Here is a 24,738-nt window from a genome sequence, read left to right as displayed (position 1 = left end):
ACTTAACTACTGTTGACCAGATGCCTTACCAATAACATAAACCGTTGATTAACACATATTTTGTATGTTATATGTATTATATACTGCAATCTTAGAATCAAGTAAGCTAGAGAACATTATTAAGAAAATCATAAGGAAAAGAAAATATATTTACTATTCATTAAGTAGAAGTGGATCACATTTTCATGTTGAGTAGGCTCAGGAGGAGGAAAAGGAGGGCTTAAATGTGCTGCTATCTTATGGGTCTTGGAAGTCGAAGAAAATCCACATATAGGTACTCAAGCAGTTCAAACCTGTGTTGTTCAAGGGTCAACTGTATATTGTATTTATCTCAATACTAATAAAATACTCACCTATAGTGATCACTTAGTGGTATTACTTAGTATCAGATTTTTTGTTGTCCAAATTTATATGCTAAAGAGATCTGGTTAAAATTTCTGTTAAATGTCTCACTATCCAAATTCCTAGTTTTTCTTAACCTAAACTCAGGAACCAAATAGATTTAAATAGTATGGCAATACTTAAAATTGCTTTTTGTTTATATTAGCCTCATTCCTGACTCTACTTTTTTGTCCTAATTTTTCCCCCTTTTCTTTTTCATATAAATATATCTCTGTAAACTCATTTAAATTCCTTTTGGAATAAGACAGGTAACATACATATGTCAGGGTCTTACAGAAAAATATAACTTTAATAAGGAAATTCAACTAAGGGTAGGAGTACTCCAGGAACAATGGTAATCCCCACATGATTATCTGATTCTCTTCTGGGAGCAAAACATTGCAACCAGACAGGATGGACAAGGCATCTAAAAACCCAGTATCCTTCACCTTCCGAAAGGACGGAGGGACTGTTGAGTTGCCCAGGAAAAGGGTCAAGAGTCTTCCTTCTCCTGGAACCTATGAGGAAAGAAAGGACTTGTTATATTCACCAAAAGATGAGTTTCTAGTAGTAGTATAAGATATGCAATCAAATAATCAAGGAAGGACTTTTATTTATGACATCATTGAGGACTGTCTCCCCTAAGCAAACTTCCAATTCTAATTCCAAGACAACTAAAAATTCTGGGATTAAAAATATATCCAATGAATTATAACCTCAAAGCAAAGATTTCTTAGGACATAGAAAGCACTAGCTGTAAAAGAAAAAAAAAAGGATAAGCTGAACCTTATAAAAACTTAAAACTTCTGCTCATTTAAAGAAGGTTAAGAAAATAAATAGGCAAGCCACAGGCTGGGAAAAAAAATCTTCTTTTTATTTTAAATTTTTTTTTTTTTGGTAAAATGACAACTAGTGATAGGAAAAAAATACTTTTAAAAGGTATATCTGACTATGAATATTTTTAATCCTTTGATGAGATGGCAAGAAAGTAAAGGCAATCTGCACACTGGTTAAAAGTTCTGTAAAACCAGAAATCCAGACAGTGAAGTTAAAACTAATGTCCCTATGAAACGTGACAGTGACACTGCGGTGCCCTTTATACTGTTGTGACAGTCACTGGAAGCATAGGAAATGAGGGACAAAATGTATAAGGTCTGATAGGAGACCTTGCGCATAAATTTGGGAGCTGCAAAAGGCTGCCCTTTCTTGTAAAAGTGAACAAGAAAAGAAAAAATTCAACTCTATAGAAGGGGAATTTGACTGTCTCAGTAGGTAGAAAGAGAGAAAACTCTCTCCTGAGAATTTCTAACCATAAGCTAGCCCTTACATGGATTTGCAGCTCAAATTCCTACTATCTGTCTGCTCCAAAAAACATGAAGCCAAGAATTTATTTAAAGTAATTCCAGCTTGATAGTGCTTCAAGGCACCTAGAAAAGAAACACAAATTCTGAGAATACAGCACTCGCCCAAGGCCTCAAAGAATTCCTACAGTTCAAGTTCTAAAAAACTCGAATTTATAGTAAAAAATCACAAAACAAAGAAAAAAAGCACTATGAGAGAGACAGCAGAAACAAAAGACAGCAGCATCAGACACACAAAATCCACGGATATCAGAATTATGAGACATAGAATATAATAACCATATTTAATATTTTAAATATATATTTAAAGAATAATAAAAGGAACAATTTAAAATATGATTAAAGAACTGAGAATTATTTAAAAATTGAGGAGATTTGAAAAGTAATTAAATATAACTCAAAATAATAATAGTAAAAAATAATAATACTTGAAATAAACTGAAGACAGAATTAGTGACATGGAAGAGGGACCTGAAGAAATTACTCAGAAGGTGGCATAAAGAGAAAAGCGATTGAAAATATGAAAAGAGGGTGAGAGAAATGGAGGACAGAAGAGAGACACCTCTTTCTAGTAACTAATTCAAGGTCCAGAATGTGAGGACTGAGAACATGGGGGAAAGAGAATATTAAAAGAGTTGATGGCTGATAATTTTCCAAGGTTGATGAAAAAAAAATCCACTCTCAGTTTCAGAAACTGAAGTCTAACAAATCCCAAACAGAATAAAAGAAAATCATATTTTGATATACTACAGGGACTGCAGAACACCAAAGACAAAAATGAAGTCTTAAAAGCATCCAGAAAGCCCATGTTCTCTAAATCATGTGTGACTAATTCTCTCCAAAGAAAGCTACCTTGACTGTGGTTGAAGACTGCAGTATAAGATGCTGACCACTAAACAATACCTGCTTCTTATGTTGTTGTTTTTTTTTTTTCTTCATTTCCTTTTAAATATCCTAAAAGTAGGTCAGGCAGGGTGGATCATGCCTGTAATCCCAGCACTTTGGGATGCTGAGGTGGGTGGATCACTTGAGCTCAGAAGTTCAAGACCAGCCTGGGAAACATAGAGAAACCCCATCTCTACTAAAAATACAAAAAAAAAAAAAAAAAAAAAGCCAGGCGTGGTGGCATGTGTCTGTGGTCCCAGCTACTTTGGAGGCTGAGGTGGGAGGATTACCTGAGCTCAGGAGGTGGAGGTTGCAGTGAGCCAAGATTGCCTCACTGCACTCCAGGCTAGGTGACAGAGCGACACCCTGTTAAAAAAAAAAAAAATCCTAAAAGGTTTATTTCACTGGTTATAAAAAGGGTTAAAAAAGTGTAACTTAAAAAAATAAAAAACAACTACAAATCTCCCTATTACCAGAACTGCACAGAAATAAGGGATGGGACCAAAGGAAACGGCCATTTAGTACAAAAAAATAAATCACTGGATTTGTTTAGTTAGCAAACAGACTGAGCAGAGGGAGGGGAAAGGATACCCACTTGCAGTTGGTACAGGTGTAGAAGACAGTTTGCCCTTCATCGGCTGAACGCATCTGTCTGGTGTGGTATGCCATTCCTTCATGACCACATCGAGGGCAGCGCCTGTCAACCTGGGAAGAAACTGGTGGGTTAGGAGGCCTGGTCATATCCCCTTACTTCCCACAGGAATCAGGCGATCACGCCTCTCAAACATCGATGCTTTACATCTCTTTTCCCTCTTGGAATTGGGCACAAAACTCTCCAGAGCTTTGCAGTCACTCCTCCATTTCTTTCCTACCCACTTTATGGAGCCAGTTCTTGATCTCATTAACTTACCACAGGTCCCTGGCACTCAGGCCCTTCCTCCACCGACATAGGCATGGCTGTCCCCAGTTGGTGGAACACAACTGAAGTCTTCACAACCTTCCCCTCAAAGTCTGCACAGGCAAGTAAGAACTGGTTATGGAGACAACCAGAGAGAGCTGACACCAGAAACCTCCCCTTTCCCCTGGCTGATTAGGCCAGGAGGCCCTATATCCTTTCCCTCAGTTTTCACCGCTAGACCAAATGTACAACTGCCTGATGTCCTGCTCTAGGATCCCCTCCTCAACCCAACCGATCTTGAGTTCCCCAAGCTTCCGACCCTGGGCCCTCCGCCAGGACCCCTGCGTACAAGCCTCTCACCCCGAACGTTGATGTTGAAGCCACAGCGAGTACAGGTGACCGTATCCTGAGCCCCGGGCAGAGGCAGGACCGAGCCGCAATCTGAACAGAAATCCAAGTCCGACTGAAAGCTGGAGCAAGTACTGGCGAGGTCCATGACAGACATGCGGTCTGGTCTGAGGAGGGAGTTGGAAGTTTATTAACAAAAGAGAGAAGAGTTCCTGCCCCAGAGGTCGTAACTATTCTGTCCCAGGACCTAGGAGCATATAACCCGAGCCCTCCTCCCACGCACGCCTCCTGTCTCTGCGACCAAGGAGCCGAAACGCCCGGAATTCCCAGACAGCGTCCGGTACTAAAGGACTTGGAACCCTTTCCTGGGGCCGGCGAGAGGAGTTGACCAACTCCGTGGGCTAGAGCGCCAGCTCTGCGCCCGCGGCGGGGCAGCGAGATCGAGCCGGCTAGAGCGTCAGGCTTTCGGGCTGACGATTGGCTGTGACGTCATAATTATTGCGAACCGTGTTTCGGGAGCCTTAGAGATGGAGACTAACGTCTTCCAAGGGAGATCGCGGCTCCACTTTCACCCTGGTACTGAGACGTTGAGCGCAAAATTGGTAACCAATGCTGCGCTTCCAGCAAATTTTCCCACCAGCACCCAATCCTGGGATCTTTATTCTCTTTGTCTCACATCCTACAGGAATGCAGTCGCGGGGTATATCCCCCTGAGAAACCTTACTTTGCCGAATAATGATTTTTTTGGATTAGAGAACAACTCCCCTGGGTCCTGAGCTGGTATTTCCCTTTTGCGGCTGCACAGTAGTTAAAAACAAAGCTAAATGTTCTGGGACGTATAGTTCTGGCGTTCCTTGGGTCCCGCTGGCGAGCGTGGGCTTTCTGCAGGGTGCAACCGGCCTCGTGTGCTTTTGCGGACGGTTCGCCGCGCTTGGAAAGGGGTGAGTCGGCTTCTTGAGGGACAGCAAGTGGTGAGAATGAAGGCAGGAGGAATGCTTAGTCCCATGGGACGAAAGGAAGCAGTGATGAAGTGGGACACTTGAGAAGGGGCTCAAGACTTTGGAGGTGGTGGAACAGAAGAGCTTGGGGCTTCCCCTCCTTCGACTCCTGCCAGATAAGTGAGGCTAGCAGTAGTCAAGAAAGCTCATTAAGCAGGATTTCATAAGACTTAGGTCGACTTTGGCTTTTAGTTGTGCCTGCCGCCTGTCGAACTCTTAATTCATTATCGTCATCCGTTAAGTGGACAGCTGACATTTCCCTGATCTTTTATAAAACATGAGAATAAGTATCTTTGGGAAATCTTTCTATTTTCATTAATCTGTAACTTATATTCGAAGTAGAAACTTTCCCTGAAGGGGCAGCTTGTAGTTGTTTACCAGTTTCCTGCTAGCCCTCCCACCACCACCCACTCTGATAGCCTCATATAAAAGTTCTGGAGCCATCACTATTTTCTCCTGTGAAGGACACAAGCTGTAGTCTTTTCACTGGGAGAGGCTCCCATCTGCCTTTCTCTTTAATAATGGAGAGAACACCATAGTGAAAGGGTTGAAACTCAGCAAACTGCTGAAGAGTGACAAACCCTATCACCTAACTGTGAAATTGCTCCTTATTCTGTCTGTCTTGCAAAGGGAGACGTGTTGTTGAGCTGATTGTCGTAGACAGTTTTTATTCTCACTTATCTGTGTGTCTCCCTTGAAAATGGAACTTGAAATTCTACCCTTCTCAGTTTTCTCTTTTTAATTTGAAAAACAGCCAATATCCCCTGTGAATTGCAGTAAAGGAACAAAGCATTAAAAGGCATATCCTTTTCCCAACAAAAGCTCACAGTTTATTCAATAAAGTGTTTATTGAGCAACTATGCCAGGTTTTGAGCTGAGGCTGAGCCTGCAAAGTTGAAATCTGTGTTCTCTGACCTCAAGGAACATGAATGAATAATTAGAATATAATAAAAGTGTGCTAGTAGGTACACAATGTGAGAGCCCAGAACATGCATATAAAGCAAACATATCTGTAAACTTCAAGGAAGACTGGGAAATGATTTAATAAAAATAGATACAATGTTATGGCAGATATTTAAAAAGATGCTCAGATATTATGTGTCAAGGATCATCAGCAATCAGCAAATCATTAATTTTGAGAACTTGGGATCACAGACTCTAATGTTAAGTATTGTGCTAGACATATACACCATGGAATACTATGCAGCCATAAAAAATGATGAGTTCATGTCCTTTGTAGGGACATGGATGAAACCGGAAAACATCATTCTCAGTAAACTATCGCAAGGACAAAAAACCAAACACCGCATGTTCTCACTCATAGGTGGGAATTGAACAATGAGAACTCATGGACACAGGAAGGGGAACATCACACTCCGGGGACTGTTGTGGGGTGGGGGGAGGGGGGAGGGACAGCGTTAGGAGATATACCTAATGCTAAATGACGAGTTAATGGGTGAGGAAATCAACATGGCACATGGATACATATGTAACAAACCTGCACATTGTGCACATGTACCCTAAAACCTAAAGTATAAAAAAAAAAAGTATTGTGCTAGAAGCCATGTACAGAGAAATGAAAGTAAGATGATCATACGTTTAAAATCTCAAAATAAACTTACATAGACAAATAAGAATGTTCCTAAGAGGTCAGTGAGACCAAATATTTGATATCAGTTCCTTTCCAACAATATAGAGGCATCATATTTGTAGATATAAATTACAGTTTTTATTATGAGCCTAAATTTCAGCATCAAAATGTTAAAAAGTGATATGTGAATACAGATATCGCAGTGTAAACCATGATTAATTTTCAAATTCGTTGTAGAATTAAAATATGTCAAGTATTTAGAGGAAGGGAAAATCACTGTGACAGAGTAGACCGGAAAGACTTTCTAATCAGGAGCTTGACCTGTGAAGGACAGATAGATAGAATTTATTGAGAACTTACCAAGCTCTTTACGTCTAATTCATATTTGTTCTTTATAACCCTCAGAGGCAGATTTTTGTCTTACATCTCCATTTTATAGAGGAGAAAGCTGACAGAAGTTACTTGCCCTGAGTCACACACCTAGGAAGTGGTGGAATTAGATTTCAGATCTAGCCCTGTCAGACTGTAAAGACCATCCTTTGAACTGTAAATGGTATAAAAGGCATACAGAGGAAATGTCAGGCATCCTCAGTGGCTTAAATACGACCTCACAGTAAACTCAGGCTAGACCAGGGATGACACATAAAAGTTGATAGTTTTCATTTGTGTTGCCATCAGCCGCCTCTATAAATAAACCCAGAGTGACCACAAATTCCCATCCTGAGGGGTTCAACAGGGAATAGTCTCATAATGGATTTAGAGTGAAGGATGATTGGCATTGTTAGGCAGGCAAGCAGAGGGCTGAGCAGTCAAATAAGAACAGAATTTCAGAACGAAAGATTACAGGGCAGAAATGCTATATGTGCTGATAGAGTCAGAGAGGGCCCGGATCAAGAAACTGCAGGAAGAGAAAACTAGAAACCTAGAATCATCTAGAAAACTAGAACCTGGAATCGTCTCAGAACACAGAGGAGGCTTGAGGACTGAGCAGACTGACATAGATGTACTTGGACAACACCTCACCAAGGAGCGTGTCCCTTCCCACTCACAGTCCCCAATACGAGATTCACAATGGTTCACACTGGGTCCACAGGAAAAGTATGCTTGTTCATATGAAAGGAAAGATCCTCTTATTAAAAGAGCATTCATTATTTTCTACCATAGGAATGCAGTGGTTTCCCATGGGGGAAATGGCCCGGCTGTAGTCCTGCCTATTAGCAGATTTGTTCTGACACCTCCTAAATTTGAATCTATCTTTGCTTTTTTATCTTCCAGATTGGCCTGGAGTACATCATCTAAAGATCCTAGGATTGCTGCAGGTCAGCAGTCTCCACTGGAAAAAAAGATATTGGTAAGTAAATTATCTTCACATCATACAGTTTGGAACTACACAGAGAAGGAATCTTAGGTTTAAAATCCTTCTGTCCAAGTGACACATTCAGGTAGTATGTCTACACTGGCAAATGTTATCCAGCTATATCCACAGTTGCAAAACAAAGTATCATTTTTGAAAACTTCCAACACCATACATTTTTAAAACTAGTTATTGATTTGTGGTGGTGAGTACTTCATACTTTCAGAGCTCTCAGGCTCACCTAGGAGTGATGGGAATAAAATAACAACTAAGCTAAAGTAAAGAGCATGTAGCTTTTCCTGGTGTCATTAGGCAGGGTGGGCTTGGCTCCTGTTTAAATGTGTTCAAAGGAAAAAGATGATCACATTGTAAATTTCTGACTTCACTTTGACGGAATCTAGGTGGTGTACATACAACAGCAGCAAGACAGTTGATAATTCAGAAATATCAGGAGGAGTGTGAAATACTCTGTAGGGAGCAAGCTGTTTCTCTTGACTACTGGCTTGCCAAAGCAGAGTCTTATTATAATAAAATAATAGTGGAAATGATGGAAGAAGAGACAGGCAATGAAATCAAGAAAAAAATGGAGGAGAAAACAACCCAAAGCGTAGAAGGACTAAAACAGTACTATTTGGTACCTGAGAGAGAGATGAAACACATAGAAAGGCACGTACATCAAACAGGAAAGGCTGGAGAATTTAAGAACAAATCATTTAGACAAGTACTACGACCCCCCAATGAAACAAAATTACCAAAATTTATGCCAGAAGGGCATGGCATCCAGAACACACAGAGAAGAAAGCAGGTAAATGAGAGGGAACAGATGCAGATTAAGGATCACCAGGAACGCATGATTCAAGGGAGAGAACTTACAGAGCAAAGACTCAAGGAAAGAATCTTGAGAAGAAGCCAGAGCCAGCTACTTACATATGAGAAGCATGAGAGAGTAAAGAAAGAGATAAAGGAGTTTGAAAGAGTTATTGCGTATCCTCTTTTCCAACCATGCAGTAGAAGTTGGATTAAAGTGAATATTCTTATGGAAAAGTCTCAGAATGGAGAGAAAGTGAATACAATTGTGAAACCATATCAAAGAAAATTCTTGGCCATGCCGCCCTTTTTAAGAAGTCAAATAGGAAAAATAAGAGATTAAAGTTTCAATGCTGTTATGATAAAATCATATCTCTTAAGTGAACCCTTTTTTTTTTTAAATGCTCGTTCTCTCCAGGGTTCAGTGAATATTCCCATTTGTATCAGATACAGATAGATAGTTCTGGACTTGAAAATTGGCTTAACTATTTTTAGTTGACTTGCATTTGTTCAAGTTGCATATCCTTTCTAGTGTTCAGTGTCCTCATCTTTAAAATGGCAATAATGATATTTGATTGCATTTATGGAAGGACTATTGTTTTTGTGAAGTGTAGGTATGTATTAGTTGTTTCATAAATGTTAGTTTCCCCACTTGGGAAGACTGGGGTTGGGCAATGGTGGTAAATAAAGAATTATTCTAGCCTTTCGGCCGGAACCGCCATCTTCCAGTAATTCACCAAAATGACGAACACAAAGGGAAAGAGGAGAGGCACCTGATATATGTTCTGTAGGCCTTTTAGAAAACATGGAGTTGTTCCTTTGGCCACGTATATGCGAATCTATAAGAAAGGTGATATTGTAGACATCAAGGGAATGGGTACTGTTCAAAAAGGAATGCCCCACAAGTGTTACCATGGCAAAACTGGGAGAGTCTACAATGTTACCCAGCATGCTGTTGGCATTGTTGTAAACAAACAAGTTAAGGGCAAGATTCTTGCCAAGAGAATTAATGTGCATATTGAGCACATTAAGCACTCTAAGAGCCGAGATAGCTTCCTGAAACACGTGAAAGAAAATGATCAGAAAAAGAAAGAAGCCAAAGAGAAAGGTACCTGGGTTCAACTAAAGCGCCAGCCTGCTCCACCCAGAGAAGCACACTTTGTGAGAAGCAATGGGAAGGAGCCCGAGCTGCTGGAACCTATTCCCTATGAATTCGTGGTATAATAGGTGTTAAAAAAAAATAAAGGACCTCTGGGCTGTAAAAAAAAAAAAAAAAAAAAAAAAAGAATTATTCTAATATGCTTCTCTTATTCTCCCTGCTCCCAGCCCTCCAAGGTTATTTTGATGAGATTGCTATAGTTTAGTATATGGTCTTTAATATCATGCCCTCATCAGATAACTACTAGCTAGGCCCTAAAAGTGTAACTTGCCCTGTACAATTTATTTGTATGAGAAACTTAATTTTGAGAGCCTCCTACACGCTAGGCATTATGTTAGTTACTGAAGGTGAATAAAGAGAAGTCTCTGCCCTTGAATAGTTTTCAACTAATGGCATAGATCACTCTATAAACAGATAATGTAGTAAAGGTTACAATAGAAAGGTACAGGGTGCTTTACAAAGGACGGATTCTAACCTGGCCCAGGTGAGCAGGGTGAAAAGGAGGAAGGTTAGGGAAGGGAGTATTATAGTCTCTCATGTTTCTTCCAGCTCTTTTTGTCACTTTCTATCACCCACTTAAGCAAGACCTTCCTAATGCTTGGATCCACTCAGGGAAAATCAAACTCACCCTTTCTCAAACTCAGCCTTTCTCAAACTCATGCCTTTGGCACTCATTGATAAATCAGAAAGCAAATTTATAAATTTAGTGAGAATTACAGTTGTCAAGCAGAATGAAATTTATGTTTTCTAGTCAGTTGATTTTCTTCCCAGATATCAGAAAGTTGGGAAAGCAGGGGTTCAGAGTTGGTAAGCAGAGAAGCAAATAAATGGAAATAGATGCCCTCAGGAATATTATGCTTAAGTTGTGGTAATTGTGATGCCCACCTTGCTTTACTAGCAGAACACCCTTTACCCTGGATACTGCTAGGTCAGCCACTGATAGAAATGTTCTATGTCTGTGCTCCTCAGTACAGTAGCCCTTGCTACATGTGGCTATTGAGGCATTTAAAATGTGGCTGGTGCAGCTGTGGAATGGAATGTTTAATTGAATTTCATTTAAATTTAAATTGCCACATGTGGCAAGTGACTACCCTGTTGTACAGTGCAGCACTGGATAAACATAACTCCTGTGTTCTAGACTCCAGTCCCACCATTAGCTTTCTGTTTTTGACAGTGTTTGCTGGTATGATAGGTCACTGCTCATTTTACATTACTATCAGTTTAGTTTCCTTTGTATTTCAGAGGCTCCCTAATCCCTTAAAGAGATTTAAAAATCAATGTAGACCACTTCTGTGTGAAAATAAGATGGCTGAATTTGCTTTGATTGGAATTAGGAACTGGCTTCTCTTCACTAGTTCTGGAATTTGGCCAGGATGCATATCAAAATCTCATTCCTACCCTCCTGATTTGCCTCATGGAAACTTTGTTGCTGTGTCTGTTCTCTGGTCCTCTATTGCTATGTCTCAGCTTTAGATTCTATGTTTTGCATAGAAATGGATCATCAGAACGCAACAGGCAGAAGACTTAGAAGTGCAAATCAGTAGGGTAATGACAAACCCTTTGAGCTGAATGGGACTGAAAAGTAACCTAACACACAACCTATTAGTAATTGTTTACCATGAAGGTTTTCAGTGCTGGACAAATAAATTGCTGAGTTCAACTGCCCTCTTTCCCCTCCAAATCTAGCATAAAAGCAACTGGTGCTCTCAGGGCAATTTCACACCTAATATGACTAAGAATAAAAGTCTATGTTTCAGGAACTCAGTTTGTCCAAACCTGAATCCATCATCTCTACCTCAAATTATATCCACCTTTTCATTTCTTTGCACTGTGTCTGCTTAAATCTTGAGTCACACTTAATGATTTTTTTGGTCTTTTTTCTTTTTAATGTGAAATAGAATATACAATACACAATATAATATACAAATGAAAATGTATATTTAGAAGAACAATAATAAATGTCCAGGTGTCCATTGCTCAGACTGAGATATGGAACATTACTACATCCCAGGAGCCTCGTATGCTCTCTTTCATATCTCTCTCCCCCGCAGCCAGAGGCAACCACTATCCTGAATTTTGTATAACTGTCACCTAGCTTTTATAGATTTTACTGTCTGTGTATCCCTAACAGTTGCTTATTTATAGCCTTTATATAAATAGAATTATACTGTATCTGACTGACTACTTTTGCTCATTATTATTTTTGGATTCATCCATGTTGATATGTGACACTGTAGTTCATTTCCATGACATGAATATGCCACACCTTAATTATATATTCTGTTGATGTCATTTGGTTGTTTCCAGTTTTTGCTTTTTCTTTTAAAAGTGATACTTAGATAAACATTCCTTTGACATGTTTAATCTTATGTTCTGGTGCCTGTGTACTAGATATATATAAGATATATAAACTGTGGTACATTTATTTGACAGGCCTGATCTTGGAGCCTGTTAGATTTCTGTTCCTTTGTGGAATTATGCCTGTAAGCCTGTTCTGTAGAGTCAGGCACATGTTAGCCTCTTAATAGATATTTGTTGAAAGAAAGGACATTTGTTAACTGCTGGAGACAGAACTGTGTCAGGCAGAGCCAGGACCAAAATACAGAAATAGCTGATAACAGACCACTTTACCTTTTTACTCATCTTGTCCAGGTGCAATCATAGTCAACCTCTGTTTATGCTTATATTTCAGTTGAGGTACTAAAATGTTTGTTTACTTAGTTGGTTTTCAATGAGCTTCCAGTACAGGATTTGTTTCTCTTTCTGTCACTTTTCCCAAAACTTTCACTCCACTGTCTTCTAGAAAAGATCATCCACATGTCCTCTCCTCAAGGCACCTGCAGCACGAAAATTTTATTTCTGAACAAAAGGGTCCCCAGAGAAGGAGACAAGGTGTCTCCTTTCAGTACGACATTGCTGGAGTCCCTAGAGGGTCAAAGGCTGTGTAATAACAGTTCCTTCTTCTCTGCTGGACAAAAGCTTCTGAGCCCTCAAGCACCCTGTGACTTAGTTCTGATAGAGTACTGAGTTTGGAAATGGCAGAGTGGGGACCCAAAACAAATCTCCCAATTCCAAATTCAGTTTTATCCAGCTTTTCAAATAAGATTAAAAAATGTTAATGTCTGTTGATTTGTGTGTGTTGAACTACCCTTGTATCCCTGGGATAAATCCCAATTAACTGTGGTATGTTATCTTTTTGATATGTTGTTGGATTCAGTTTGCTAAAATTTTGTTCAGGATTTTTGTGTATATTTTCACTAGGAAGATTGGCCTGTAATTTTCTTTTTTTTTGTATTCTCTGCTTTTGGTATCAGGGTAATGCAGGCTTCATAAATTGAGTTAAGAAGAATTCCTTCCTCTTCAGTTTTTTTAAAATATTTTGAGAAGTATTGGTATTAATTTTTCTTTGTATGTATGGTAGAATTTGGCAGGAAAGCCATTTCCTCCTGGGCTTTTCTTTATTGAGACACTTTTAATTACTGATTCAGTCTTATTACTCATTATTGATCTGTTCAAATTTTCTATTTGTTCCTGGTAAAATCTCTACAAAAATTACAAAAATTAGCTGGGTATGGTGGCATGTGCATGTAGTCCCAGCTACTTAGGGGGCTGAGGTAGGAGGATCGCTTGAACCTCAGGAGGTTAAGGCTGCAGTGAGCTGGTATTGCGCCACTGTGTTCCAGCCTGGGTGACAAAGTGAGACCCTATCTCAAAAATAAAAAAAATTCATATGGAACCACAAAAAAGCTCCATCCTATAGTAAAGCTATAGTAATAGCTTTGTAACTATTATAGTAGAAACCAAATCATCATGGTACTGGCCTAAAACAGACACATAGACCAATGGAAAGAATAGAGAACCCAGAAATAATTTCATGTACTTACAGCCAACTGACTTTCAATAAAGGCACCAAGAAAGGACACCCTTTTCAATAAATGGTTCTGGGAAAACTGGATATCCATATGCAGAAGAATGCAGCTAGGCTCGTATCTCTTACCATATTAAAAAATCAACCAAAAATGGATTAAAGGCTTAAATGATAGATACAAAACTGGAACTACTAAAAGAGAATATAGGGGAAATGCTCGAGAACATTGGTCTAGGCAAAGATTTTATGGTTAAGACATCAAAAGCATAGGCAACGACAAAAAAAATAGGCAGGTGGGACTATATTAAACTAAAAATCTGCACAGCAAAGAAAGCAACAGAGTGAAGAGACCAACTGTAGATGGGAAAAATATTTTCAAATTATCCAACAGGGGGCTAATATCCAGAGTGTACAAGGAACACAATTCAACAGTAAAAAAAAAAAAAAAAACAAAAAAAACCCTTAAAAATGGTCAAGGGATCTGAATAGAAATTTCTTAAAAGAAGAAATACGAATGGCCAACATGTATGTGAAAAAGATGCTCAACATCACTAATTATCAGGGAAATTTAAAGAAAACCACAATAAGATATCATCTTACCCTAGCTAGAATAGCTATTATTAAAAAGACAAAAATGGTAGCTAGGATATAAAGACAAACTCTTACACACGGTTGGTGGGAAGGTGAATTAGTACAGCCACTATGGAGAACAGTATGGAGATTTCTTAGAAAACTGAAAATAGATCTATGTGATCCAGCAATACCACCACTGGGTATTTATCCAAAGGTAAGGAAATCGATATATCAAAAGGATACTGGAACCCCCATGTTTACTGTGGTACTATTTATAATAGCAAAGATAGGGAATCAACCTAACTGTCCATCAATGGATGAATGGATTAAAAAGATGTGGCATATATACACAATGGAATACTATTTAGCTATAAAAAGAACGGAATCTTTTCATTTCCACTAACATGGACAGAACTGGAGGTTCTGATATTAAATGAAATAAGCCAGGCACAGAAAAACAAATATTGCATGTTCTCATGTGCGAGCTTTAAAAAGTTGATCTAATCGAGGTAAACAGCAGAAAGATAGTATCCAGAGGCTGGGAAGGGTGTGTGTGTGTGTGTGTGTGTGTGTGTGTGTGTGTGTGTGTGTGTGTATGTGTGAGGGGGATGATGAGAGGTAGGTTAATGGGTACAAACGTACAGTCAGATAGAAGGAATAAGTTCTAGTGTTTGATAGCACAGTAGGGTGACTATCATTAACAACAATATATTGTGTATTTCAAAATAGCTAGAAGACTTGTAATGTTCCCAACATGAGAAATAAATGCTTGAGGTGATGGATATCCTATGTACCCTAACTTCATTATTAGATACTATGTGTATATCAAAATATCACAGGTACCCCATAAATATGTGCAAATATGTACAAATAAAAAGTCACACTGTATAATTTTTACTTGTCAATTATACTTCAATAAATCTGGAAAAAAAGTATGTATGCAATCAAAGTTTTAAAGTATATTCCCAAATATGTGCAACCATCACTGCATTCAATTTTAGAATATTATCATCACCTGAAAAAGAAACCCCATACCCTATAGCTATTACTCTCTTATTCCCCCTTCTCCATCACCCCAAACCCTAAGCAAGAGTTAATCTATGTTCTACCTGTATGGATTTGCCTATTTTGGAAAATTCATATGTAAATATAATCATATATGGTCTTTTGTGACTAGTTTCTTTCACCTAATATTTCCAAGTGTCATTTATATTATAGCATGTATCAGTATTTCATTGCTTTTTATGGCCAAATAATACTACATTCCATAGATGTATCACATTTGTTTATTTATCAGTTTATAGACATCTGGATTGTTTGTCTTTTGGCTAATACAAATAGTGCGTCTATGAATGTTTATTTGCAAATTTTTGTGTGACACGTTTTTATTTCTCTTGGGCATATACCTAAGAATGGGTGACTCCTGTGGTATCACCATTTTTAATCAGTTGAGCCACAGCCTGACTCCTTCCAAAGTGACAACATAATTACACATTCCTGCCAGCAGTGTCTGAGGGTTCTCATTCCTGCATATCCTTAACAATACTTATTATCTGATGTTTTGATTCTAGCCATTCTGTGGCTGGGAAGTGGTATCTCATTTGTGTGTGTGTGTCTGTGTGTGTGTGTCTGTGTGTGTGTTTGTGTGTTTTAGACAGAGTCTCGCTCTGTTGCCCAGGCTGGAGTGCAGTGGCGTGGTCTCAGCTCATTGCAACCTCTGCCTCCCAGGTTCAAGCAATTCTCCTGCCTCAGCCTCCCAAGTAGCTGGGATTACAGGTGCCTGCCACCATGCCCAGCTAATTTTTTCTATTTTTAGTAGAGATGGGGTTTCACCATGTTGGCCAGGCTGGTCCCGAACTCCTGACCTTGCGATCCACCCACCTTGGCCTCTCAAAGTGCTGGTATTACAGGTGTGAGCCACCATGCCCGGCCTTCACTGTGGTTTTAAATTGCATTTCCCTAATATTGTCAATGATCTTTTTTATGAACTTATTGGCTATTTGTATATCTTCTTTAGGGAAATGACTGTTCATATCCTTTGCTCATTCTATTTTTATTTATTTATTTAGAGACGGAGTCTTGCTCTGTCATCCAGGCTGGAGTGGAGTGGTGCGATCTTGGCTCACTGCAACCTCCATCTCTTGGGTTCAAGCGATTCTCATGCCTCAGCCTCCCAAGTAGCTGGGACTACAGGTGTGTGCCACCACACCCAGCTAATTTTTGTATTTTTAGTAGAGGCAGGGTTTCACCATGTTGGTGAGGCTGATCACGAACTCCTGACCTCAAGTGATCCACCCACTTCAGCCTCCCAAAGTGCTGAGATCACAGGCGTGAGCCACTGCGCTCGGCCTCCTTTGCTCATTTTAAAATTGGGATTGTATGTGTTTTGCGATTAAGTTGTAGGAGATTGTTATATATTCTAGAAACAGATCTCTTGTTAGATGTATGATTTGCAAATCTTTTCTCCTTTCCTGTGGGTTTTTTTCACTTTTAAAAAAATTCTTAATTTTTAAAATTTTTAATTTTTTGATGTAAATGTTTACTGTTAATTAGTAAATAATACACATATGGGGTACAGTATGATGTTTTGATATATGTATATATTGTGGATCACTTTCTTGATAGTGCCCTTTGAAGCATTTTAATTTTGATGAGATCTAATTTTTCTCAATATTATCTAATATCTTTTGTTTGTGCTTTGGCATAATATCTAAGAATGCATTGGCCAACCTGAGTTCATAAAAATATATATATTTGAGACGGAGTCTCACTCTGTTGCCCAGGCTGGAGTGGAGTGGCGTGATCTTGGCTCACTGCAACCTCTGCCTCCTGGGTTCAAGCCATTCTCCTGCCTCAGCCTCCTGAGTAGCTGGGATTACAGGTGTGCACCACCACACCTGGCTAATTTTTGTATTTTTAGTAGAGACGGAGTTTCACCATGTTGGTCAGGCTGGTCTCAAACTCCTGACCTTGTGATCCGCCTGCCTCAGCCTCCCAAAGTGCTGGGATTACAGGCGTGAGCCACCGCACCCAGCCAGTTCATAAAGCTTTATCGCCTAGGTTTTCCTCCAAGAATTTTGTAATTTCACCACTAACATTTAGGTCTTTCTTCCATTTTGAGCTTATTTTTGTATACAGTGTGAGGTAAAGGCCTGTATTAGTTTCTTAGACCTTGTGTAACACATTGCCAAGATTTGATGGCTTAAAACAGCAAACATGTATTCTGTCACAGTTCTGGAGGCCAGAAGTTTGAAATCCAGGTGTTGGCAGGATTAGTTTATTCTGGAGGCTCTGGGGGAAAGTTCATTCCATGATACTTTCCTAACTTCTGGTAGCTGTTGGTAGTTTTTGCTCCATTGGCTTGGAGATACATCACTGAAGTCTTTGCCTTCATCTTCACGTGGCATTCTTGTCTGTGTCTCTTCTCTGTTTATGTCACATCTCCTTCTCTTTTATTAAGACACCAGTCATTGGATTTAGGTCCCACCCTAAATTCAGGATGATCTCTTCTTGGGAACCTGAACTTAATTTCATAGACAAAGACACCATTTCTAAATAAGTTCACATTCACAGGTACTGGTGGTCAGGTCTTAGACAAACCTTACGGAGTACACACTTCAACCACCATAAGGTCCACTCCATCATTTTGTATGTGGCTATCAAGTTTCCCCAGTACCATTTGTGGAAAAGACTATGCTTTCCCCTGTTGAATGTGCTCAGCACCCTTGCTGAAAATCAGTTGACAATAGACACATGGTTTTATTTCTGAGTTTCAATTCTATTCTATTGATCTATGTCTATCTTATGCAAGTACCACACTGTCTTGATTACCATTACTTTATGGGATGTTTTGAAACCGGAAAGAATGAGTTCTACTTTGTTCTTTTCTTCCTTCTTTTTATTTTTTAGAGACAGTTTCTTACCCTGTAACCCACACTGTAGTGCAGTGGCATAATCATGGCTCACTGCAGCCTCAACCTTCTAGGCTAAAGCAATCCCCCTGCCTCAGCCTCCCAAATAGCTGGGATGACAGGTGTGTACCACCATGCCCCGCTAATTTTTATTTTTTGTAGAGACAGGATCTTGCTGTGTTGCCCAGGCTGGTCTTGAACTTCTGGCCTCAAGCAATCCTCCTGCCTCGGCCTCCCAAAGTGCTGCGATTGATTACAGGCATGAGCCACTGTGCCTGGCCCTTTGTTCTTTTTTCAAGATTGTTTGCATAGTCTGTGTCCCTTTAATTTCTTTACAAATTTACAATTAGTTTGCAAATTTCTACAAAGAAGTCATTTAGGAATCTGATAGGGATTGTGCTGAATCTATGTTTGGAAATATAATCATTGAGTTATATTAAATCTAATCCATGAACTTTACCCCATTTATTTAGATTTTTAATTTCTTTCACTGATGTTTGATTTGTGCTTCTTTTGTTAAATTTGCTTGTAAGTATTTTGTTCCTTTAAAGCTATTACAAATGGAATTGTTTTCTTAATTTCATTTCTGGATTTGTCATTGCAAGGGTTTAGAAATACAATTGATTTTTGTATACTGGTGTTATATCCTTTATCTTTGCTGAAGTTAGTAGTTCTAATAGCTCTTTAGTGGATTATTTAGCATTTTTTATATAAAAGATCATGTCATCTGTGAATATAGTTTTACTTCTTTCTTTCCAATCTGAATATACTTTATTGCTTTTTTCTTGTCTAATTATCTTAGCCAGAACCTTCAGTAATGTTGAATAGACATAGTGGGAGTGGATATTCTTGTTTTAATTGCTGATCTTAGGAGGAAAGCAACCGGTCTTTCACCATTAAATATTGATATGGTTTGGATTTGTGTACCTGCCCAAATCTGATGTCAAATTGTAGTCCCCAGTGTTGGAGGAAGGGTGTGGTGGGAGGTGATTGGGTCATGGGGGTGGACTTCCCCCTTGCTGTTCTCATGATAGTGAATTTTCATTGAGATTTTGTAGTGAGATTTGGTGTTTTAAACGTGTGTGCCACCTCCCCCTTCTCTCTTCTTCCTGCTTCAGCCACGTAAGATGTACTAGCTTCCCCTTTACCTTCCACCATTATTGTGTTTCCTGAGGCCTCCCCAGGAGCAGAAACCTGTATAGCCTGCAGAACCTTGAGCCAATTAAACCTCTTTTCTTTATAAATTATCCAGTTTCATGTATTTCTCTAAAGCAATGCATAAATGGACTAATACAAGTATGATGTTAGCTGTAGCTTTTTTATAGATGCCCTTTATCCAGCTGAGAAAGTTCCTTTCAATCCCCAGTTTGTTGACTTTTTTTTTTTTTTTTTTTAAGTAACATGGTCTCAACACATCGCCCAAGATGCCCTCAAACTTCTGGCCTCAAGCGATTCTCTTGCCTCAGCCTCCTTGAGTAGCTGGAGCTATAGACACATGTCAATGTGCCCACCTGTTGACTGTTTCTATTATGAAAGAGTATCAAATTTGATCAAAACCTTTTTCTTCATCTATTGAGATAATTGTGGGTTTTTATTCTATTGATATAATATATTACATTAATTGATTTTTGGATGTTAAACCCATCTTGCATTCCTAGGATAAATCTCACTTTGTTATGGTGTATAATTATTTTTGTATGTTGCTGGGTGGTTTGCTAGTATTTTCTTGAAGATTTTCACATCTATATTCATGAATAGCGATCTGTAGTTTTTTTGTGATTTTTTTTGTGTGCTTTTGGTACCAGCCTTATAGAACATACCTTATAGAATATGTCGGGCAGTGTTCCTTTCTCCTTTTTGGGAGAGTTTGTGAAGAAATGGTTTGATATCAGCTATTCATAGATCAGAGTTTGAGTAGCATGGTGACAAACCTAGGATAAATTTTTAGACTTTTATGGATGCTCTAGACTGAATGTTTGTGTCTCCAATCCCCCACCCAAATTCCTATGTTTAAAACTTAATCCCCAATGTGAAGATACTTAGAGGTGGGGCCTTTTGGTGGTGATTAGGTTATGAATGCAGGGCCCCCATGAATGGGATCACTGCCTTTATCAAAAAGACCCCAGGTAGTTCTCCTCACCTTTCTGCCATGTGAGGCCATTTGGAGAAGATATACGTGTATGGAACAGGAAAGGGGCCTTCATCAGACATGAAATTAACCAACACCTTGCTCTTGGACTTACCAGCCTCCAGAACCGTGAGAAACATATTTATGTTGTTTGTAAGCCACCCAGTCTAAGGTATTCTGTTATAGCAGCCTGAGTGGAATAAGACTGTGGGGGTATGTGGTGTTATAGATTGGTTTTTGGCCACAGTTCCTGGTTCCTAGCTCCTATATTCCCTTGTTTTGGTCTTTTGTAATAATACTGGGTGTGTTAGGCCTCAGCAGGCCTCAGGAATCAGAATCTCTCTTCTGGCCTCATTTCACCTGCCCCAAGGCAGGACTCTAATCTTCTGCCTTTCTGATTATGGGTCTTAAGACCCTCTCCAGAGAGGATCCCACACTATACATTGGGAGAAGGAATGCTGGTGTCATGAAGCTTCCATAAAAACTCAGGAGAACTGGGTTCAGGGAGCTTCCAGGTAATTGAACAAGTGGAGGTTTTTGGAGGGTGGTGTGCCCAGGAAGGGCATGGAAGCTCCGTGCTCCTTGCCTGATACCTCACCCTACATGTATTTTCATCTGTATCCTTTGTAATATCCTTTATAATAAACTAGTAAACATAAATGTTTCCCTGAATTCTGTGAGCTACTCCGGCGAATTAGTGAAGCCCAAAGCGGGTGGTGGGAACTCCTGCAACTGGTGTCTGATGTGGAGTGGTCTTGGGGACTAAGCCCCCAATCTGTGGGATATGATGCTATCTCCAGGTAGATAGTGTCGACATTGAACTGGAGGATACCCAGCTGGTGTCCACTGCTTGGTGTGTGGGGAAAAACCCCCACATCTTTGGTCACAGAAGTCTTCTGTGTTGATGATTGTTGTGGTGGTGTGACAGCAGAGGGAAAATGTGGTTTGAGAGAGGGCTTCCTAAAATAGGGTTACAAAAACATAAATGTCACAGATATTCTTTCCAGAAAATATGTGCATATACAAAGAAATATAAATATTAGTATAAAATCTTCGTGTATACACAGGTCCTCTGAAGTCTTAGACATCTAGATTTAAAAAAATCCTAACAAGAGATAAGTTTTGAGCAATCATTTCACCATCCCACAATGCCACTCTACTTATCTGAGTATAAACTGATTAGGAAAAATCTGTACTTCATAACAGACTATCAAGGGAATTGAAAGATGTAATTAATTAGTCACTCATTCATTCAACCAAACCCAAGTGTCTATGATGTACCAGATAAGGTTCTAGTCTCAGATTACTGCTCTAGGAATTGACTTTTTTTCATTCTTTTTCCACTCTATCTTCCTGTGTCCCAGCACCTGAACCCTCTCCATGTTAGGGAGAATTTCATACTTAAAGAGTATGATTTCATACTTAAAGAGTCATTGTAGGAAGCGGACACCAACTTCTTCCACAAAAGAAAAACTCACTTTTCCAAATATTCTGGCAGCTGGATATGGGGTGAGGCTTAGGTTCCACCAGGCAGATAACCACTTGCTGGATTCTGACTCAGGCTGGTGACACAAGCTGGTACTGTGCACACATTTTAGTAAGTGTGGTGTGAGTTGCAGCAGCGATGTCCAGTTGCCAGGAGCAGTCATCATAGCAGTTCTATCTGCAAGGTCCAGTGTCTAGCTTTAGAGTGTCATTGGTATGAACAGTGACATCTGTGCCCGGCATCAGGGGCAGTGATTCCTATGTGAGACTCCACCTCGGATGGGATTATAGATGCTGCTTCTAGCTATGTAGCTTTAAGCCTATTCTCACAGACCTTCCCAAAATAAAATAAACACCAACCTAATGAAGATAGATGATAGATAGATAGATAGATAGATAGATAGATAGATAGATAGATAGATAGACAGACAGACAGACAGACAGATAGATGAAGTCCTTTATGTTTAAATTAGAAAAAATAGCATTTAAATGTGGACTTAAGACCCTTTCCCACCCTAGGCACTGTTGATCACTGACCTCAGTGGTTCCCAATCTGGCTGATCACCAGGATTCCTTGTATATTTGTTACAAAATACTCAGGCCTTTCCCCATACCCACCATCTCAGAAGTGGAACATGGATCCCAGGAATAACAAGCCGCAGGTGAGGCTGATGCACAGCCACGTGGGAATCCTGGTCTACATTCTTGCTACTAACAGTGTGATCTGAAGACCATCAGTGTCTGCCTCAACTTTTTTATAAACACAGAATCTCATTCTCAACTCCAGACCACCTGAATCTTAGAAAGTTGTCCAGGTGATTCCTGTGCACACTAAAATTTGAGATTCTCAGATTTACTTACTTTCTAGTTGTGATGTTAGGACTGTGCAGTCTGCTGTCAGAGTGTGTTCTGATGAATCCCTTAGCACTGAAGGTCCAGGGTTCAGTATATGTCCTTTTTCTCTGCTATAGCCATCATTCCCTTGGTGACTCATGCATGCTCTATGCTTTAATATCATTAATATGGCATTAGCTCCTAAATCTATTTTCCCAGCCCAGACATTTCTCCTAAATTTCCAACTTGCATATCCATCTGCCAACACAACAACCTCACTTGAATGTCTGACATCTGAGATTCAACATTTCCTAAATTGAATGCCTGTGGTGCCCCCTCCTCAAATATGCCCCTTTCAGAATTTTCCCCATCTGTGCTGACAACAACTTCATTTTTCTACTTGCACAGTCTGAAATTTAGAGGTTCCTGTTTGACTCCTCTTTTTCATACCCCAGACTTAATCTGTTAGGAAGTACTGTGAAGTTCATATTGAGAATATGTCCGGAATCCAGTCACTTCCCACTCTTTTCTCTGCTCACACCCCAGGCAAAGCAACCAGCATCTCTAGTCTGAAATACTGCACTAGTTTCCTACAGTTTTCCCACTTTCTCACTCACCCCTCATCTCTCAATTCTGTTCTCAGCATAGCAGCCAGGGTGATCCTTTTAAAAGATGTACCAAGTCTCTACTCTGCTGACAGCTATTTGTATCTCCCCCATCTCACTCAGAGCAAAGTCAGAACCCTTCCAGTGTCCTCAAGCCTACATGATCTCCCCAAATCTCTGACCTTATCTCAATGACTCTGCTGCAGCTATCTTAGCCCCCTTAACTCCTCCCACAACACAGATGTGCTCCTGTTCCAGTGCCTTTACACTGGGGGCTCCCCTGCCTGGAAAGAACCTGCCCCAGATGTCCTCATAGATAATTCATCTTTTCTCTAAGGTCACATTCCCAATGAGACCACAGACCACCCTAGTAAAACAGCCATCTTCCCTGTCCCCACACACCCACAATCTGGATCACCTGCCCCACACCCTTCAGCACCTTTTGACAGAAACACTTTCCTTATTTACTCTGCTTATAGTACATAGTCTGTGTTTTCCCACTAAAACATGTGCCCCTCAAGGCCAGCAATTTTTGCCTGTTTTTAGTTTCCAAATGTAAAACTAGCATTTCATACAGCCAGCACTCAACAAATATTGGCGGAATGAATGACCAGTGTACAGCACCTCCCTATTCTAGAAACAGTATCTTTATTAATGTAGCTGCAGACCACATGCTGTTTTGTGGCAGCTACAGTGAAACAACCGCTCATGTTGACATCAATGCCGCATGTACTTTTCTCACAAATGCTGTTCTCGCCTCCCTCGCACACCAACCCTCATATACCACAGCAGACAATTATAGTTCCTTTTTCAGAAAAAAAAAATGATCCTAGGCTTATGGACCCTATTTTCCAACCAACTGTGAATTAAATTAGAGTCTAGACATCCATGAGTTTGGATGTGAGCCAGCACTAGGATTATTACAGCCAAAGGCAGGGAGAGGGGGTAGGTGAGCCAAAAATAAATTCCTGTTAGAAACCTAACAGGAGTTTATCTAAGGTGAGAAACCGAGATCTGGTCTCTAATTCCAGAATTTGATTTCCTGAAAAAGATTGGGGAAAAGATGGGAAGAACAGTCCAGGAAACAGCCCTGGTGGAAGGACAAGAGCTGGATGGGTCTAAAAATTGGTCTCTTGATACCGCAGAGACTCCTGTGTGCAGGGGCCACCCCAGGCCTTGTGAGGACAATGACAGAAAAATGAACTCCTACAGCTGTCCTAGAGGAGATTGGAGACATGGAGACCAGAACTCAGATACAAGAACAAGAACAGGCATAGTCTTCTGTCAAAACAAAACAATGAAAAAGATGGGGGCTGAGGGCCAGACCCAAGCCTGAGCCTAGGCTGACCTGGTCACACAAAGCCCTTGCCACAGTCCTAGAGACAGGATAAGGCCTGGCCCCTCTCCTTCTATACCAAATGCTCTTTGTCACACATTCTCCCTTAATCCAGAGCTAGGAGTTACGTCATCGTTTCTCAAACGTTTTGGTTTCAGGATCTCTGCATGCTCTTAGGAATTAGTGAGGACTCTGAAGATAATTTTATGTGAGTTG

The 24,738-nt window shown here is 39.9% G+C and overlaps 2 protein-coding genes, 1 long non-coding RNA gene and 1 pseudogene across 6 annotated transcripts in view; 2 read left to right on the top strand and 2 right to left on the bottom strand.

Moving 5' to 3' along the window:
* LOC100588639 (HLA class I histocompatibility antigen, A-11 alpha chain-like) overlaps positions 1–24,738 on the bottom strand; it is a 462,712-nt gene that overhangs the window by 399,835 nt on the left and 38,139 nt on the right.
* On the bottom strand, positions 665–4,315 carry ZNRD1 (zinc ribbon domain containing 1). Its single transcript, XM_030803289.1, has 4 exons — positions 3,886–4,315; positions 3,538–3,638; positions 3,223–3,332; positions 665–899 (listed from the first exon to the last, which is right to left on the bottom strand). The coding sequence occupies exons 1-4, from the start codon at positions 4,028–4,030 to the stop codon at positions 875–877; spliced, it is 381 nt and encodes a 126-aa protein (XP_030659149.1). The 5' UTR covers positions 4,031–4,315; the 3' UTR covers positions 665–874.
* LOC115832406 overlaps positions 3,916–24,738 on the top strand; it is a 72,552-nt gene continuing 51,729 nt past the window's right edge. For 3 of the 4 annotated variants that reach the window (XR_004027900.1, XR_004027899.1, XR_004027898.1), the window contains exons 1-2: positions 4,370–4,814; positions 7,738–7,813. This is a non-coding gene — a long non-coding RNA (uncharacterized LOC115832406). Of the gene's footprint in view, positions 4,815–7,737; positions 7,814–24,738 lie in introns of all 4 variants that reach the window. The other variant, XR_004027901.1, reaches the window with a different exon arrangement.
* On the top strand, positions 9,362–9,881 carry LOC115832404 (annotated as a pseudogene).

Source organism: Nomascus leucogenys, chromosome 22a (genome assembly GCF_006542625.1).
Source record: "Nomascus leucogenys isolate Asia chromosome 22a, Asia_NLE_v1, whole genome shotgun sequence".
Taxonomy (NCBI): Eukaryota; Metazoa; Chordata; class Mammalia; order Primates; family Hylobatidae; genus Nomascus; species Nomascus leucogenys.
Note: the sequence above shows the minus strand (reverse complement) of the source record. Positions and strands in the feature narration are given on the sequence as shown.

Bases quoted from the DNA above. Each gene is read 5' to 3' on its own strand.
- ZNRD1 (XM_030803289.1), bottom strand. From the start codon at position 4,030: ATGTCTGTCATGGACCTCGCCAGTACTTGCTCCAGCTTTCAGTCGGAC. The intron at 3,333-3,537 runs GTAAGTTAATGA...GTTTCTTCCCAG, and splicing joins CTGAGTGCCAGGGACCTGTG to GTTGACAGGCGCTGCCCTCG. The intron at 900-3,222 runs GTGGGTATCCTT...CTTTCCTCATAG, and splicing joins TACACCTGTACCAACTGCAA to GTTCCAGGAGAAGGAAGACT.